Below are 15,397 nucleotides of genomic sequence, written 5' to 3'. Positions count from 1 at the left end.
GGGGGCGGGGGCGGGGCGCGTCCGCGGAGGGGGGCGGTTGGCGGCTCCCAAGCCCAGCGCCGCGCTCAGTCCGGACCCCGTGACCGGCGGCCGAGGCCCCGCCTCCGTCTGTCTGTCCTTCGGGCCCTCAGCGCAGCCGTGCGGGTGAGGCGGGCGGCGGGGGAACGCTGCTGCCCGAGGTCAGGGGTCTTGCGGCGGCAGGGCGGGGGGCCGAGGGGCGGGGCCTGGGAGGAAGGCGTGGCCTTTGGGGACTGGGGCTCGGACTGGGGGCGGAGCCGGGGCGGGTTGGGGACCGGCCGGGTTCCGCTCCTGCTGGAGCCTGGTGCGTGGAATTCCACGCGAGTGCCGGGGAGTTCCTGGGGAGCCGGGCTTCTCCTTTGGTCCCCAGCGTGTTGACCGAGCCCGCTTCGCACAGCCCTTCCTAGGGTGTGGAGAGCGGGCCCCGCCCTGAAGGGGCACCGTGGGCTGGGGGGCCTGTTTTGGAGCAGGCACGGGTGGCCGAGCTCCGTGACCATGAAGGTCAAGGTCATCCCCGTGCTCGAGGACAACTACATGTACCTGGTCATCGAGGAGCTCACGCGCGAGGCGGTGGCCGTGGACGTGGCCGTGCCCAAGAGGGTGAGGGCAGGCCGCGGGCGGCAGGGACCCGGCCGTGCCCCCTACAGCCTCCCCGACCCCCCTGGCAGGAGCGAGCCCCCACGTGCTCTGCTCTCTGGAAGTCATTGGCGGCTGGGGTTCCTTGATTATCTCGGGACTCCCTGAAGTTACGGCGCCTCTGGCCTCCGCCCTTTCGCTGCTGCCTGGCCGTCCCTGCACGCGCTGGGCGCAGTCACCGCCCGCCGGGTCCCCGCTCCCCGGCGCTCCCCGGGGCTCTGGCCGGCCTGGGGCAGTGAGCGCGGCGGATCTGGCGCCCCGATATGGAGGGAGTGGGCCACGGGGACCGTCTGTTATCGTCACTCCCGTCCCTTTCAGCTGCTGGAGATCGTGGGCCGGGAGGGGGTGTCTCTGACCGCTGTGCTGACCACCCACCATCACTGGTGAGCACCGGCGGGGCGGGGGGAGGCACCAGGACGCCGCCCTGTCCCACCCCGACCTAACCCGGCCCCCGCCCGCCCGCCCGCAGGGACCACGCGCGGGGAAACCCGGAGCTGGCGCGGCTGCGTCCCGGGCTGGCGGTGCTGGGCGCGGACGAGCGCATCTTCTCGCTGACGCGCAGGCTGGCGCACGGCGAGGAGCTGCGGGTGAGCGCGCGCTCCCGGGAGGGGCGGGGAGGGCGCCCCGGGTCCGCCTGCCCTCACAGGTCTGCCTGCTCCTCCACCGCAGTTCGGGGCCATCCACGTGCGTTGCCTCCTGACGCCCGGCCACACCTCCGGCCACATGAGCTACTTCCTGTGGGAGGACGATTGCCCGGACCCACCCGCCCTGTTCTCGGGTACCCGCAGCGCGGAGCGCGCCCCCACCCGGCCTCCCGCCGGCCCCGCCCCATCTGCTCTGACCCGCCCTCCCCCGCCAGGCGACGCACTGTCGGTGGCCGGCTGCGGCTCGTGCCTGGAGGGCAGCGCCCAGCAGATGTACCAGAGTCTGGCCGAGCTGGGTACCCTGCCCCCCGAGACGGTGAGCGGGCCTGGGCCCTCCCCTCCTCTCCCGTGGGCACAGCCCCCACGCTCCGCACCCTCACTGTGCCAGGGGTGCAGAGTGAATGCCCACCTGAGGGCAGACCGGGCAGGGGAGGCCAGGCCACCGGCGCGAGCACTTTCCCCGCTTCGTGGCCGCGTGCGCGCTCACCGAGCGCTCTTTCTCCAGAAGGTGTTCTGCGGCCACGAGCACACGCTCAGCAACCTGGAGTTTGCGCAGAAAGTGGAGCCCTGCAACGACCACGTGAGAGCCAAGCTGGCCTGGGCTAAGGCAGGGCCCCTTTCCCGCCGCGTCAAGAAGGGGGGGGGACAGACTTTGGGGGGGGCTCTCAGACAAGGCCCAATGGTGACCAGGGCCTGTGGTCACTCCAGAAGAGGGATGAGGATGACGTGCCCACAGTGCCGTCGACTCTGGGCGAGGAGCGCCTCTACAACCCCTTCCTGCGGGTGGCGTGAGTATTGCTGTTGTCCCGGGGCCTCCACCATTACGTGGACCCTTAGGAAGGTATCTGGGGACCGCGTGTTGGGCTGAGTGAGCATCTCTGGCTTGGGGGAGGCTGCTCATTAGGTGCGTGCCTGCCTGCCCGCCCCCCCCTCGGCGCCATCCTCCCGCGTGGGCAGTGGGCCCTGCGCCTCACTGCACCCCTCCCTGCAGAGAGGAGCCGGTGCGCAAGTTCACGGGCAAGGCGGTCCCCGCCGACGTCCTGGAGGCGCTCTGCAAGGAGCGGGCGCGCTTCGAACAGGTGGGCGAGCTGCGGCAGCCACAGGCGCGGGCCCTCCTTGCGCTGCAGTGGGGGCTCCTAAGTGCAGCCCCACACGAGTGAGCCACCCAGACCCTCACAGGGCTGGGGCCTGCGTCCCTCCACGTGACCTCGGCCAGCTGGACCCACGCGAGGGCCACCTTTGGAACCTTCTTCGAGGCCCTGGCCAGCCATCTGCCTAGCCTCGGGAGGTGGGCAAGCTGGTGCTTCCTGGGTGGACACACAGGACCACTCAGTGGGGCCCGTGTGGACGCCGAGACCTGGGTGTCTGCGAATTGGGGCACACGGGGCCTCCGAACTATGAATAAAGCTTCGAAAGGCCGTTCTCAGTGTTGGCAGATGTGCCAGGAGAGGAGCTATTTTCATAGGCGTGTTTTAGGAGGGGTGCATTTATTAGACAAACGCTAGGAGACAGGCAGGCCTGGTGGGGACCTGGCTGGGGGATGACGCAGCCAGTGATGGCTGCTGCTTCGTACTTGGCTTGCCCTGGACCGCAGCGTCGTAACAGTAACCCCTGCTTTCCAGGGGCCCGGCACCCCCTCCTGCCAGGGTCCACACGCAGGGTTGTGGCGGGACCACCCCCGCAGGTCCAGCTCTGTCTGCCACCTTTTGCACAGAGCTTCGAGGGAAGCCTCCAGAAGTCAGGGGTGAGAACCCGTCTTGCTCTGCCTCAGGCAACCCCGGGACAGGCCGAAGCCCCTCACACATTTGGGTGCCCGACCAGCAACAGCAAGGGCAGCACCTGTGGGCCTCGGCCCAGGGCCAACAGAACAGACTCTGGGACCTCAGGGAACCTTCTGTTGCCTGGGCCACCCCAGCCCACCTGGGCAGAGCCAGCGGGAACCCAGAGGCATCCAACTGGAGGTGATGAGGTGGCCGCGGGTCCTGGCCAGTCCTAGTTCCTACTCGGGTCCCAGCACACCCTGCAGCTCACCCAGAATTTTGGGGGAAGCCCTGGGGTCTTGGGGCATGTGGTTCTGCTGTCACACATGGACACGGCCTCCTGGGAGTCCTGGTCCTGCAGCCCCTACCACCGGATGCCCAGGCCAGTGCTGGCCTTCTCCACGGCGTGGTACTGCGTATGCAGCAAGCGGCCCGCACACTCCGAGTCCGTGCCCTGCAGCCAGTGTGTGTACAGCTCCTGAATCCCAGGCGCGTCCTCGGGCGCCTCAGCCCGGACCATGCCGTACAGTCTCTCCACGTGCTGGAGGAGCTCTCTGCTGGGCCTGTCTGGGGCCTGGAGCTGGCCCCCGCCGTTCAGGCAGCCTATGGGAGAGCAAACGGGACACGGGTCACAACCTGCGCCCCAGCCAAGCCTCCTGACCACCCGGGAGCAGGGAGGTGGGCGGGCCCCCTCTGTGCCCCACTTCCTCCCACTCCCAGCCTGGTGGATGGCGGCCCACAGCTCTGCTCCCAGAAGGGGCCCTCGTGTCCTGTCCCTTGCGGGAGCTACCTGAGGGGCAGGCCATGACCTCCACGTAGTGGTAAGGGCAGCGCCCGCGCTTGAGCCTCTGCACCAGGTTCTGGATGTTGCGGAAGCCGTACACCATCGCGAAGTGCAGCAGCACTTGGCCCTCCTTCTCCAGTGTCACCTCCTGGAAGTCCTTGTTCCTGGGGGGGCACAGGTGGGGTTTGTCTACGTGGCACACCCACCAAGCTCCTGCCTGCCTGGAAGGGGAGGCCTGCTGGGCTTCAGGGGATGACCGTGCAGTTCCCAGGGCTCTCTCCCTCTCCTGGGCAGGGGGAAGGACAAAAACAGAGAGAGGGCGGAAAGCTCACTTCCACGAGTCCAGCAGGGGACCTCACCTCCAGCCTTGGGCTCCCTGCCTGTAAAACAGGCCTCCCTCCCCAGGGATGTCCGTGAGGCCCTGGCCCTCCCTCCTGCGATGTGGTCGCATGCCTGCGCCAGGCACCCACCACCCTTGCCCAAGCTGGCCTCTCGGGCTCAGGGTCACCATCCCCCACGATGGGCCGACTGAGGCCTGGAGTGCTTAGGTGCCTTCACACCCTGGGCCCGCCAGGAGGGCCCTGTCTGGCCCCAGGGTTCCCTCCAAACCCTGCAGGCCGCCCTCCACCCAGCCCACCTCTGTGGGAGGACTCCGGGGGGAGGCAGGCAGCAGCCCGCGGAAGGCTGGGGGCCGTGTGGCCGCTCCGCCCAGAAATCTGGCCCATCCCACTGACCTCAGGGGTTTGTAGGTAACCTCAGCCACATGGATTCCAAAGAGCTCTCGGGCCGCGTGCCGGAACACGTGCTCCAGGTAGCCCCCCGAGCCCCCTCCCCGATGGCTGGTGGGCTCCTCTGCAGAGGCACCGCTGTACCTGGCAAGGAGGGAGGGGCCTCAGCACAGCTGGGTCTGCTGCCTGTCAACCTCCCGAGCAGGGCCTCTGTCCCTCACACATGAGCGTTTGCGTTTCCAAGTGGGAGACAAGTCACAGGCACAGAGGAACAGCTTTTTTTTTTTCTTTTTGAGACGGAGTCTTGCTCTGTCGCCCAGGCTGGAGTGCAGTGGCGCAGTCTCGGCTCACTGCAAGCTCCGCCTCCTGGGTTCAGGCAATTCTCATGTCTCAACCTCCCAAGTAGCTGGGATTACAGGTGCCCACCACCATGCCTGGCTAAATTTTGTATTTTTAGTAGAGGTGAGGTTTCACCATGTTGGCCGGGCTGTTCTCAAACTCCTGACCTCAGGTGATCCGCCCACCTCAGCTTCCCAAAGTGCTGAGGTGACAGGTATGAGCTACTGCGCCTGCCTATTCAGCCACTTCTGTGGATGCCAAGATGGGCTGTGGGGAGGCAAGCCCAGAGCAGGGGGATGCTATCCCCAGAGGCAGCGTTAGAAGCTAAAATAACAGTTCTTGGTGGCAGACATACGTACAGGCTGTCCAGAGGGGCTGGTTCCAGGTCGGGGAGGGAGACGCCCTCTTCCTCCAGCAACCTCAAAACTTCTCCTGCAAAGAAGCCACAGCGCAGACACTCTTTAGCTGAGATCCCAGCAACAAAGTCAGAGAACATCCAAGCCACCTGCATCCCCAGCAGTCTGCACTTTGGCCCCAGAAGGCCCCAAATGTCCACCCTAGCCCGTGGTGGGGAGGCCAGGCCCGGTCACTCCTGAAGTCCCTCTGGAGGCTGCCTGGTCCTGCCCAGGGAGGTGCGCCGGCGGCGAGGCCACTTTGCTCACCCAGTGTCCATCTGTCCATCCTCTTAGGCAGTCTGCTTTTTTTTTTGAGACAGAGTCTCACTCTGCCGCCCAGGCTGGAGTGCAATGGTACAATCTCGGCTCACTACAACCTCTGTCCCCTGGGATCAAGTGATTCTCCTGCCTCAGCCTCCCGAGTAGCCGGGATTACAGGAGCACCACCACTACTCCCGGCGAATTTGCGTATTTTTAGTAGACATGGGGTTTCACCATCTCGGCCAGGCTGGTCTTGAACTCCTGACCTCGTGATCCGCCCGCCTCTGCCTCCCAAAGTGCTGGAATTACAGGCGTGAGCGACCATGCCCGGCCGCAGTTTGCTTTTCTGCCTTACATTTGGGAGACTGTGGGGCTGCTCGACTCAGGAATGGGGTGACTCATGGGAGCTGAAGAGGCTGCACTCGAGAATCTCTGCATACCTCCAAAGACTCATTTCAGAACCAACAAGGAGGTATGACTGAGGGCCACCTGGCTACAGGTCCCCAAGACAGGCCAGCTGCAAATGGGCCCACCTGGCTCCAAGAGGAGAGACGAAGGTACGCGCACGCACGCGAGCCCCCAGACTCCAGCCAGGGCCCCTGCAGGCAGGATCCTGGGCAGTGGCCACCTGTGCCTGGGGCTCAGGAAGCAGATCAGGAGGCTCGAGGGCTCAGGGCCGCACGGCGTGACCGCACCTGTTGTGAGGACACAGTCCACATCCCGTGTCTGGTGCTCCTGGTTGAAAAAGTCAGGTCTGGAGGCTTCCAGCTTTTTGTCATAGCAGGGCATCACCGTGACGTGGTAGATCTTGTCAGGGGTCAAGCGCTACAAGGAGAAACAAACACTTGTCTCCCCAGTCCCAGCAGTAAGGTGGCCGAGACATGACCTGGAACTCAGCCATCCTGCAGCCAGGCCGGACCCCGAGGGACAGTGAGCCGCACTCCATTTCCCAGTAAGCCTCCTGCCAGCTCTGCGGATGTGTCCCTGGACAAGACGGGCCCTGGCTGTGACAGAAAATGACACTGACCCGTTCCCAGCGTGCCTGCGCTCCCTAACAGCCAAGTCCAACGGAGGAGAAGTGGCCTTCCCACGGCTCGGGCCCTCACTGCACACCAGCCAGGGAAAGGGATGTCACGGGGGAACCAACCAGCCCCAGCCCCGGGTGAAAATCCGCGTCTAGTCAGGCAGGAGGTGCTGCAGGGCACACCAGGGCTGCCCTCGCCCTCTCCCGCCCCCCTGCTAGCTGAGTGTCGTCAGGCTTCAATCCCGCTGGGCCTCAGGTGGGGGTGGTGCTGGGCACCCTCATGGACCTGGTGGCCGGCGGGGTGGGCTCCAGGCCCGGACTGCCCAGGGCCTCCTGCTCCCTCAGCCTCAGGCCTGGCTGCCTCTGGGTGAGCAGTGAGCACCTTTGGATCAGAACGAAGCCCTCTGCTGCCCAGCACAAGACGAAGGGCCTAAACCAGGAGGGAGCAAGGGTGGAGGTGTGCTCGGGAAGGCTGCAAACCATGGCGAGGACTCTGTTTCCTGCAGCCTCACGTCAAGAGGCCAGCATAGTCACTTCTGGCCGCTCCCCAGCCTGAGCCTGGGGCTGGCCCAACGCCGTTACCTGCTGCTGGGCGAAGAAGTCCTTGACCAGGGAGCCCATGACCTGCTGCGGGGATCGGGCGGTGCTGATGTGGGGGAGGATGAAGCTGCCGTGGGTCTTCTCGGCATAGCAGATCCAGCCTGAGGTGACAGGGGGCACACGGGGCTGGCGGGGGCGCATAGCGGCCCCCGCACCCACAGGCAGCAGCACGACATTCTGGGGGCGGGCCCGCTCATACAGGAGATCATGATGACATTAACAAGTGCTCGTTCCTGTTCTCCCCACCACCACGCGGAGCTCGGCGTGCAGGCGACACTGCCTAGGGACCTGAGGTGACTGTGCGTGGCTCCCAAGAGAGGGCAGCCCCTTCTCCAAAAAAGGCCATATGTGCCAACATTTCTAACCCGTCCTGCAAAACCGGCTTGCGTCTCCACCCCCCATCCCCCCGCCTTGTCATCCGTGTCCATATCATGTCACGTTTCAACTTCACTTGAACTTGACTCTCACACCCCCCGCACCATGAGCGCACCTGGGCAGGCGGAGGCCAGCAGGGGCAGGGCCTGTCTGCAGTCGGCCTGGCGTCGGAATCGCTGCACAAACTCTCGCTGGCTCTCCAGGAGGCTGAAGTGCCTTGAGAAGGCGGTGTCGAAGACGAAGTGCACCCCTGGAAGGTGAAGGTGGGTGCCTGGTTAACCCCACGCGGGACACCCACATGAGCACACGCCAGTGTGTGGACCACCGTGGTGCTGCCAGGGCACCTGTGTCGCACCTGCTTGCCAAAGCCCCGGCCCCAGCGTGGGGACCTCCTAAAGCCACGTTGCCTTGGCATCCCCTGTGAACGCAGGGCAGCCACTCAGCAGCTCAGTCCTCCACCCTCCCAGCTCCTCAGCGCGGCTGGTCCAGGGAATTGCCATGTGCGCTGCTCCCGGTGACCCTCCCTAGGGCACAGCTGGATGCGGCCTGCTGGACTGGCCCCTCGGACCCTGACCGTGCAGACCTGCCACAGTGGCCACCCCTCACACGCAGCAGGACTCCTGGAACATGCCAGCCAGCTCCAAGCGCAGCCATTGGAACTGCTCAGTAAACCTGCCTGGGCACGCCCTGGACGCAGCAGAGGCGTCTGCTGCTCTCTCTGCCTGACTTGTCATTCCACCCTCGCGTAACCCGTGGTTGGAGGACTGCCCTCGGACTCACTGTGCCCCCGTTGCCCGTGATCTGTAGGTAAAAGTCTTTGAACTTGCTTCCTATTCTAGGGGGACGAGATCCACACCTTCCACCTGCAGAACCATGGGCTGCCCCAGGCCGGGTTTTCCCTGGGACACCCGGTCAGGCTCCCAGTGCCAGAGCACTGCTCAGGCACCAACCGGACGTGGGTCACACAGGAGCCATGGGGCGCCTGCCAGTGTCAACAGGTTTCCAGTGTGAGGGGCCCAGGACACAGCTGGATGACAGGCAGTCTGCCGGGTACAAGGCGCACAGCCCTGCCTCACTGGGAACGAAGGGACTGGACATGGCGGTTACCCGTGAAAGGCGCACAGTAACCATGAGGTCCAGCCCCTTCATTCCCAATGAGACACCGGGCACTGCAGCCTAGTTAGCTGGGGCTCTCAAGACACCTAGATCCTCCCCAAGCCCAGCTCCAGGCACATAACCAAAATCAGCCGAAGCTGACCGTAGCTGAACCCGACAGAGCCTGGAGAGAGTGCCTTAATATTATCAGCTAAAAAGTACGAGGAGGTGGTCAGCCCCAGCTTGGAGAGAGTGCACAGTCAGAATGCAGACGTTTTCTGTGAGAAGGCGCTGCTCTCAAACGTCAAATCAAAACTTCAGGCCGAGGTCACCGAGGGAATAAAGTTTCTGTGGCACTGAAGTTCAGGGCTGGGTGGCGTGTCAGTGACTCAGAGGCGCGAGGAGCCTGGGCTCACTCAGACGCCCCCTTGATTTGGAGCAGCAGTGTTACCCCAGGTTCAATGCCTACCTATTTTTTTAAAGAATGAGGTTAATTTCCTGGCAGTGTCTGTAGGATTCAGCTGAAACCGTGCAGCCAGCGACGCTCTAGACTGTGGTGAGACGGAAACTACAACCAGCCTCTGCTGACTGGGTGCCGCCATCTGCAAAGCAAGGGGAAGACGCTGCTGACTCTGCCGGCCTTATGCTGATTCCTGGTGGCCAGAGCTGCACGGTGAGACGCTGTCAGCTGTGGAGAGGGCATGCCAGCTCCATCAAGAGTCTTTTTTTTTTTTTTTACACAGAGTCTCACTCTGTTGCCCAGGCTGGAGGGCAGTGGCGCGATCAGAGCTCACTGCATGCAACCTCCGCCTCCTGGGTTCAGCCTCCTGGGTAGGTGGGATTACAGGCGTGAACCACCGTGCCCGGCCAAGGGTATCTTTTTTTTTTTTTGATGGAGTCTCGCTCTATCACCAGGCTGGAGTGTAATGGAGCGATCTCGGCGCACTGCAACCTCTGTCTCCTGGGTTCAAGCGATTCTCCTGCCTCAGCCTCTCTAGTAGCTGGGATTACAGGCACGTGCCACCACACCTGGCTAATTCTTGTATTTTTAGTAGAGACGGGGTTTCACCATGTTGGCCACGGTGGTCTCGAACGCCTGACCTCAGGTGATCCACCCGGCTCAGCCTCCCAAAGTGCTGGGATGACAGGCGTGAGCCACCGCGCCCAGCAAGGGTGTCATTTTGATGTATATTTAGAACCTGAAGTTCGGGGCCTGACACGTTCACCACTGGAACCAACTGACAAGTAATCACCGAGATTCCAAGCCTCAAAAAGGCAGGTGCCACCCGCAGGCAGGACGGCGGCACCACACGAGCTGCCCTTGGCAAAATGCGTTGTCAGCTGCTGGGGTGGATTTCAGGTTAAAGCAGAGTCCCCAGGCTGCCCACCGCTTACCTTATTAGCATCTAGAACCTTCTTCAGCTCCTCGTGGCTCTGCTGGGTGATAAGCACGGTCTCTGCGGAGGTGATGCAGCCGCTGCATGCCAGGCAGTCGTTTAGCGAGACCTTGGCCTTCTCCAGCCTCCGGGTCCCGCCATCCTATAAAGGAGAAGAACCCGGTGCACAGGGGCCCCCTCTGCACGAGGACATGGAGCCAGAGGATAGTGGAGTCCAGCTCATAACCGACAACCAACATGGCTGCTGGCTGGGCTTGTGTGCCCCTTAATTTGTAAAAATTAGATATGTATTACAAAAATGCACACACATGTTCTAGAGTTTCATAATGCCATCAAAGTCTACTTTTTGGTACAACTTGGTTAGTGCATCAGAATCACAGGAATAAGGCTTGCCACTGGTATCTCAGCAAAGCAGCAGCCACCCCACTCACTCATGGGGTCCTGGATGGGGTGCTGGCCCCGGTGCACACTCATGGGGCTCTGGGTCAGGAAAATGCCGAAGGTGGGCTCTGAAAGGAGGAGGCGGGAAAGCTGAGGACAAAGGAGGAAAGGAAGAAGGGACAGAAAGAGGGGAGCAGAGGGAGGAAGCCTGGGAGCCTGGCCTCCGGTGGGCGGGGCAGAAACAATCGTCAGACTCGCCAAACAGATGCATGAACAAGGTGTTCCAGTTGGGGGCCTCCAGGACATCCCTTAGCAACTTTTCTTAGATGCAAAATGCACCCAGCTCGAGCTCCCCCAACTCCTCCTGCAGAGGCAAGAATGGTTTGAGCAGGGCCAGGGGTGCTGCAGTGGCCGGGAATGCAGCCAGAGGAGCAAGGCGACTGGGTGGGAACTGGGTAGGAACCCCTCGCAGCCCAGCTCTCTGCTAGGCCTGTGTGTCATGCAAAGTCACAATCTGAGCTCGCCTTGTATTCCTACGTTGGTTCTGCCTCAAGGCACAAAGCCTTTCCTGCCACAGGGTGCTGGGCAGAGGCTGACAAGCTCCTCCAAACCAACTGCCACTGCGCCGACAGCCGCACTCACCAGCACCCCAGCACATTCCAGGGGTTCCCTTCGTTTGTGGGCCGGGCGCCCAGTGCTGGGCTGGAAATCGTCTCTTGGTGCAGCAGTTCATGAGATCAGGCAGATGTTTTTTAGAGTCCAAATGGCAGACAGGTGAATTTTAACAGTTTCTTTTTTTTTTTTTTTTTTTTTGAGATGGAGTCTCGCCCAGTCACCCAGGCTGGAGTGCAGTGGTGTGATCTCAGCTCACTGCAAACTCTGCCTTCCGGGCTCACGCCATTCTCCTGCCTCAGCCTCCCAGGTAGCTGGGACTACAGGCGCCTGCTACCACGCCCGGCTAATTTTTTTTTTGTATTTTTAGTAGAGATGGGGTTTCACCATGTTAGCCAGGATGGTCTCGATCTCCTGACCTCATGATCCACCCGCCTCGGCCTCCCAAAGTGCTGGGATTACAGGCGTGAGCCACCGCACCTGGCCCAGTTTTTTATTTTTTTGAGATGGAGTCTCTGTCTGTCAGGCTGGAGTGCAGTGGAGCAATCTCGGTTCACTGCAGTCCCTATCTCCCAGGTTCAAGTGATTCTCCTGCCTCAGCCTCTTGAGTACCTGGGATTACAGGCACGTGCCACAACGCCCGACTAATTTTTGTATTTTTAGTAGAGATGGGGTTTCACCATGTTGGCCAGGCTGGTCTCGAACTCCTGACCTCAGGTGATCCGCCACCCCCCACGCCCTACCCTGGGCTCCCACAGTGGTGGGATTACAGGTGTGAGCCACCACGCCTGCCCTGAATTTTAACAGTTTCATCAGGATCTTATCACTTACAGAGGAAGTACTATTCTTTAAGAATGAGGGGTCTGGGCCGGGCCTGGTGGCTCATGCCTATAATCCCAGCACTTTGGGAGGCCGAGGCGGGTGGATCACGAGGTCAGGAGATCGAGACCATCCTGGCTAACACGGTGAAACCCCGTCTCTACTAAAAATACAAAAAACATTAGCTGGGCGTGGTGGCGGGCGCCTGTAGTCCTAGCTACTCGGGAGGCTGAGGCAGGAGAATGGCGTGAACACGGGAGGCGGAGCTTGCAGTGAGCCGAGATCGCGCCACTGCACTCCAGCCTGGGCCATAGGGCGAGACTCCATATCAAAAAAAAAAGAAAAAAAAAAAAAAGGAGGGGTCTGAATTAGAAAATCTTACATGGTTAGAACTAGGGGGAACAGGCAGACAGGATCCACCATCTCTGCAAAGAGCCCCTCTGCTGAGCAGATCAAGCTGTTTGGCCTGGGTGCTGCTCATTCACCTGCCCCAGGCACCCTGACCCCCAGCCTCCCAGGTGGCAGGTGAATTCGACCAGTGGGAAAGGACTGGTGAGAGGTGGAGCATCCCAGGGTCACCGCTCCATGCCGGGAGGAAGCGGAGAAAAGTGTTTCGGATCAGCCGGGCAGGAGAGATGGTGGAGCAGCCTCCTGTGCCTTACTTGGTTAACTTGGAAGTAGCTCCCGTCATCTTCAATGCGAATCTTGGCCACGCCACTTCCCGCCCTTTTTTCCACTTTGACAGGCTTGATGCACTCCTAGATCAGGAATAGACCCCAAGTCAGGCCCTGTGAGTGGCCGGAGGTTCCCTGGGAGGCCAGGCCTCAAGGATGGCTGCCCAGCCACACGGCCTGAAGGCTCTGCCGGGAGCCATACACTCAGGGACTAAGGCTGGTCCCATCGTCTTCTTCCTGCCCCACTGCTCTCTCCCAGGGCACGGGTTCCCAACATCCTGCGGCACTGAAGGTCCCGTGTGCATGAAGGCCAGTGCTAACGGCGCCTGCAAACTACCCACCTGCGGAGACACCACCAACACTGACCTTCACCCTTCACGTGAACAGGGGGCGTGACCACCACAGAGACCAGAGTTACACTGCCCATCGAGAGGACGTGTGCTTGGATCTGTTTGGAGACCACCTCCTGCTCAGTGCCCGGGAAACAAGTGGATTTCTCTCCCTTCTTCTTGAGAACCCTGTCAACCCAGAAAGCCGCTTCCCAGCTCATCCCTGCCGGAAGCGCTCCCAGCAGCCCGCCTCGCCCTGCTCAGCTCTGGCCCCGCGTGGCTGTTGGACATGGACAGGCAGGCGCACCCAGATAAGGGCGCCTGCAGCCTCCCGGGTTCAAGGGTAGCTGTGCGGCCCACCAGGGCGACGTCAAGGACAGCTCTACTGAGGAGCCCCTGCGGGGCGTCTAGCGGGCCGCCCCCACCGCCCTCAACTGAGGTGGGGTCCCCACTGCACCCGTTTATATAGATGCAAAGGCTGTGGCTTGGGGGTCCTGAGGCCTGACAAGGCGTCCTGCGCAGGGGAGGAGGCCCCGGCCCGGGCCCCGCCGCCCTGCAGCTGCGACCCAGGGGTCGGGTTAGGGTTAGGGATGGGTGGGAGCCGCCTCCGCTGCCTCCTCTGGGTTGGGCAGGCCAGCGCGAGCCCACGACCACTGGACCCTCCCACACAGCCCGCCCCAGACACCATGGGGCACAGGAGCGGCCTAGGGGGCGCCGCCCTCCCTGGCCTCAGTTTCCCTGTTGGTAAGAAGCGGGCTGCAGTGTCTGAGGCCCCGCGCCCAGGTCGATAGAGTCCCCGACGGCCCAGACCGGGCTCCCGGGATTCGGATCTCATTCCTCAGGGGAGGAAGTGGGGCGCAGAGCAATTTCCCTCCGCGCGAGAGGGCACCGAGCGCAGCCTCGCCCCCGCCCGCCCAGGCCGGCCCACCTGAGACGGCCCGATGAAGTCATCCAGGTCCGTCAGCTGCAGCGCCCCGCTGAAGGGCGACGCCATGACGGCCGCACTGCCGCCGCGCGCAGGTGTCGCTAAACGGCGCGAAACGAAGTCGCTGGTTCCGCCACGCTGCCGGAAAGCGCCCCCAGGGCGCATGCGCACCTCGCCCCGGGGCCTGCGCCCTCTGCTGACGAGTCCGGGCGCGGCGGCTCTCCGCCCACCCCGCGGGAACCCGGGAACTACCACTTCGTCCCCCTCCCGCGCGCCCCAGGCCTGGGGTTGGGGTGCAGGGGGCGCAGGGGTCGGTCGGGCCAGCGCCGCAGCTCCGGACCCGCAGTCTCTCCGCCTTCACAAGGAAGCGGAGGGGATCTGGCTCCGTCCATTTCGTCATCCATTTCGTCATCCGCTGCGTACCTGCGGACCAGGTGCTCCCGGATGCAACCCAAGAACCTGGAACGCGCCTGGCACACAGGAGGCGCTCAGCTTGTGTTGGGGAATTCAGGCAGGGAAGAAAGCAGGGATGGGCACGAGGCCTCCCCTTCCTGGGGAGCCGCTCCCAGGGCCTCCAGCCCCCTTTTCTGTTATCTTGGAGACCAGTCTGCAAAAGTCCATGCCCCTGGGAGACCCTGAAACAGGACCCTGTGGGCCGACTCGCTTTTTGTTTTTTTCTTTTTTTGAGACGGAGTCTCGCTCTGTCGCCCAGGCTGGAGTGCAATGGCGCGATCTCGGCTCACTGCAAGCTCCACCTCCTGAGTTCAAGCGATTCTTCTGCCTCAGCCTCCCGAGTAGCTGAGAGTACAGGCGCCCACCACGACGCCCAGCTAATTTTTTGTGTTTTCAGTAGAGACGGGGTTTCACCATGTTGGCCAGGATGGTTTCGAACTCCTGACCTCGTAATCTGCCCGCCTCAGCCTCCCAAAGTGCTGGGATTACAGGCGTGAGCCACCACGCCCGGCCCTGACTCACTTTTTTTTTTCTTTTTTGAGACAGAGTCTCACTCTGTTGCCCAGGCTGGAGTGCAGTGGCGCGATCTCGGCTCACTGCAACCTCTGCCACCTGGGTTCAAGCAATTCTCCTGCCTCAGCTTCCCGAGTAGCTGGTATTACAGGCACCTACCACTGCATCCGGCTAATTTTTGTAGTTTTTTTTTTTTTTTTTTTTTTTTTGAGACGGAGTCTCGCTCTGTCACCCAGGCTGGAGTGCAGTGGCGCGATCTCGGCTCACTGCAAGCTCCGCCTGCTGGGTTCACGCCATTCTCCTGCCTCAGCCTCTCCGAGTAGCTGGGACTACAGGTGCCCGCCACCACGCCCGGCTAATTTTTTTGTATTTTTTGTAGAGACGGGGTTTCACCGTGGTCTCGATCTCCTGACCTCGTGATCCGCCCGCCTCGGCCTCCCAAAGTGCTGGGATTACAAGCGTGAGCCACGGCGCCCGGCCTAATTTTTGTAGTTTTAAGTAGAGACTGGGTTTCACCATGTTGGCCAGGCTGGTCTTGAACTCCTTACCTAGTGATCCACCCACCTCAGCCTCCCAAAGCGCTGGGATTACAGGCGTGAGCCACTGCGCCTGGCCCCGGATCGCATCATATGTCC

At 62.3% G+C, this 15,397-nt stretch overlaps 2 protein-coding genes across 12 annotated transcripts; one reads left to right on the top strand and one right to left on the bottom strand.

Moving 5' to 3' along the window:
* Nucleotides 1-54: 54 nt before the first annotated feature.
* On the top strand, nucleotides 55-2,717 carry HAGHL (hydroxyacylglutathione hydrolase like). 11 transcript variants are annotated; one of them, XM_063616981.1, is made up of 9 exons: nucleotides 55-144; nucleotides 416-618; nucleotides 973-1,037; nucleotides 1,124-1,241; nucleotides 1,324-1,432; nucleotides 1,514-1,614; nucleotides 1,807-1,905; nucleotides 2,007-2,086; nucleotides 2,290-2,717. In XM_063616981.1, exons 2-9 carry the CDS (start codon nucleotides 514-516, stop codon nucleotides 2,456-2,458), a joined length of 846 nt encoding a protein of 281 aa, XP_063473051.1. In that variant the 5' UTR covers nucleotides 55-144; nucleotides 416-513; the 3' UTR covers nucleotides 2,459-2,717. The 11 variants fall into 11 exon arrangements, with proteins under 11 accessions (XP_063473051.1, XP_063473052.1, XP_055097104.1 ...); XM_063616982.1 differs by having other exon boundaries at nucleotides 1,804-1,878; XM_055241129.1 differs by having other exon boundaries at nucleotides 1,804-1,905.
* Nucleotides 2,718-2,768: 51 nt separating this feature from the next.
* CIAO3 (cytosolic iron-sulfur assembly component 3) lies at nucleotides 2,769-13,941 on the bottom strand. Its single transcript, XM_055241124.2, has 11 exons — nucleotides 13,800-13,941; nucleotides 12,531-12,626; nucleotides 10,055-10,198; nucleotides 9,129-9,261; nucleotides 7,680-7,814; nucleotides 7,172-7,290; nucleotides 6,261-6,390; nucleotides 5,269-5,341; nucleotides 4,577-4,714; nucleotides 3,849-4,006; nucleotides 2,769-3,661 (listed from the first exon to the last, which is right to left on the bottom strand). The coding sequence occupies exons 1-11, from the start codon at nucleotides 13,863-13,865 to the stop codon at nucleotides 3,423-3,425; spliced, it is 1,431 nt and encodes a 476-aa protein (XP_055097099.1). The 5' UTR covers nucleotides 13,866-13,941; the 3' UTR covers nucleotides 2,769-3,422.
* Between the last annotated feature and the right edge of the window lie 1,456 nt (nucleotides 13,942-15,397).

The sequence above is a fragment of the Symphalangus syndactylus genome, chromosome 14 (genome assembly GCF_028878055.3).
Source record: "Symphalangus syndactylus isolate Jambi chromosome 14, NHGRI_mSymSyn1-v2.1_pri, whole genome shotgun sequence".
Taxonomy (NCBI): Eukaryota; Metazoa; Chordata; class Mammalia; order Primates; family Hylobatidae; genus Symphalangus; species Symphalangus syndactylus.
The sequence above is the reverse complement of the archived record's forward strand: the minus strand, read 5'-3'. Positions and strand labels throughout refer to the sequence as shown.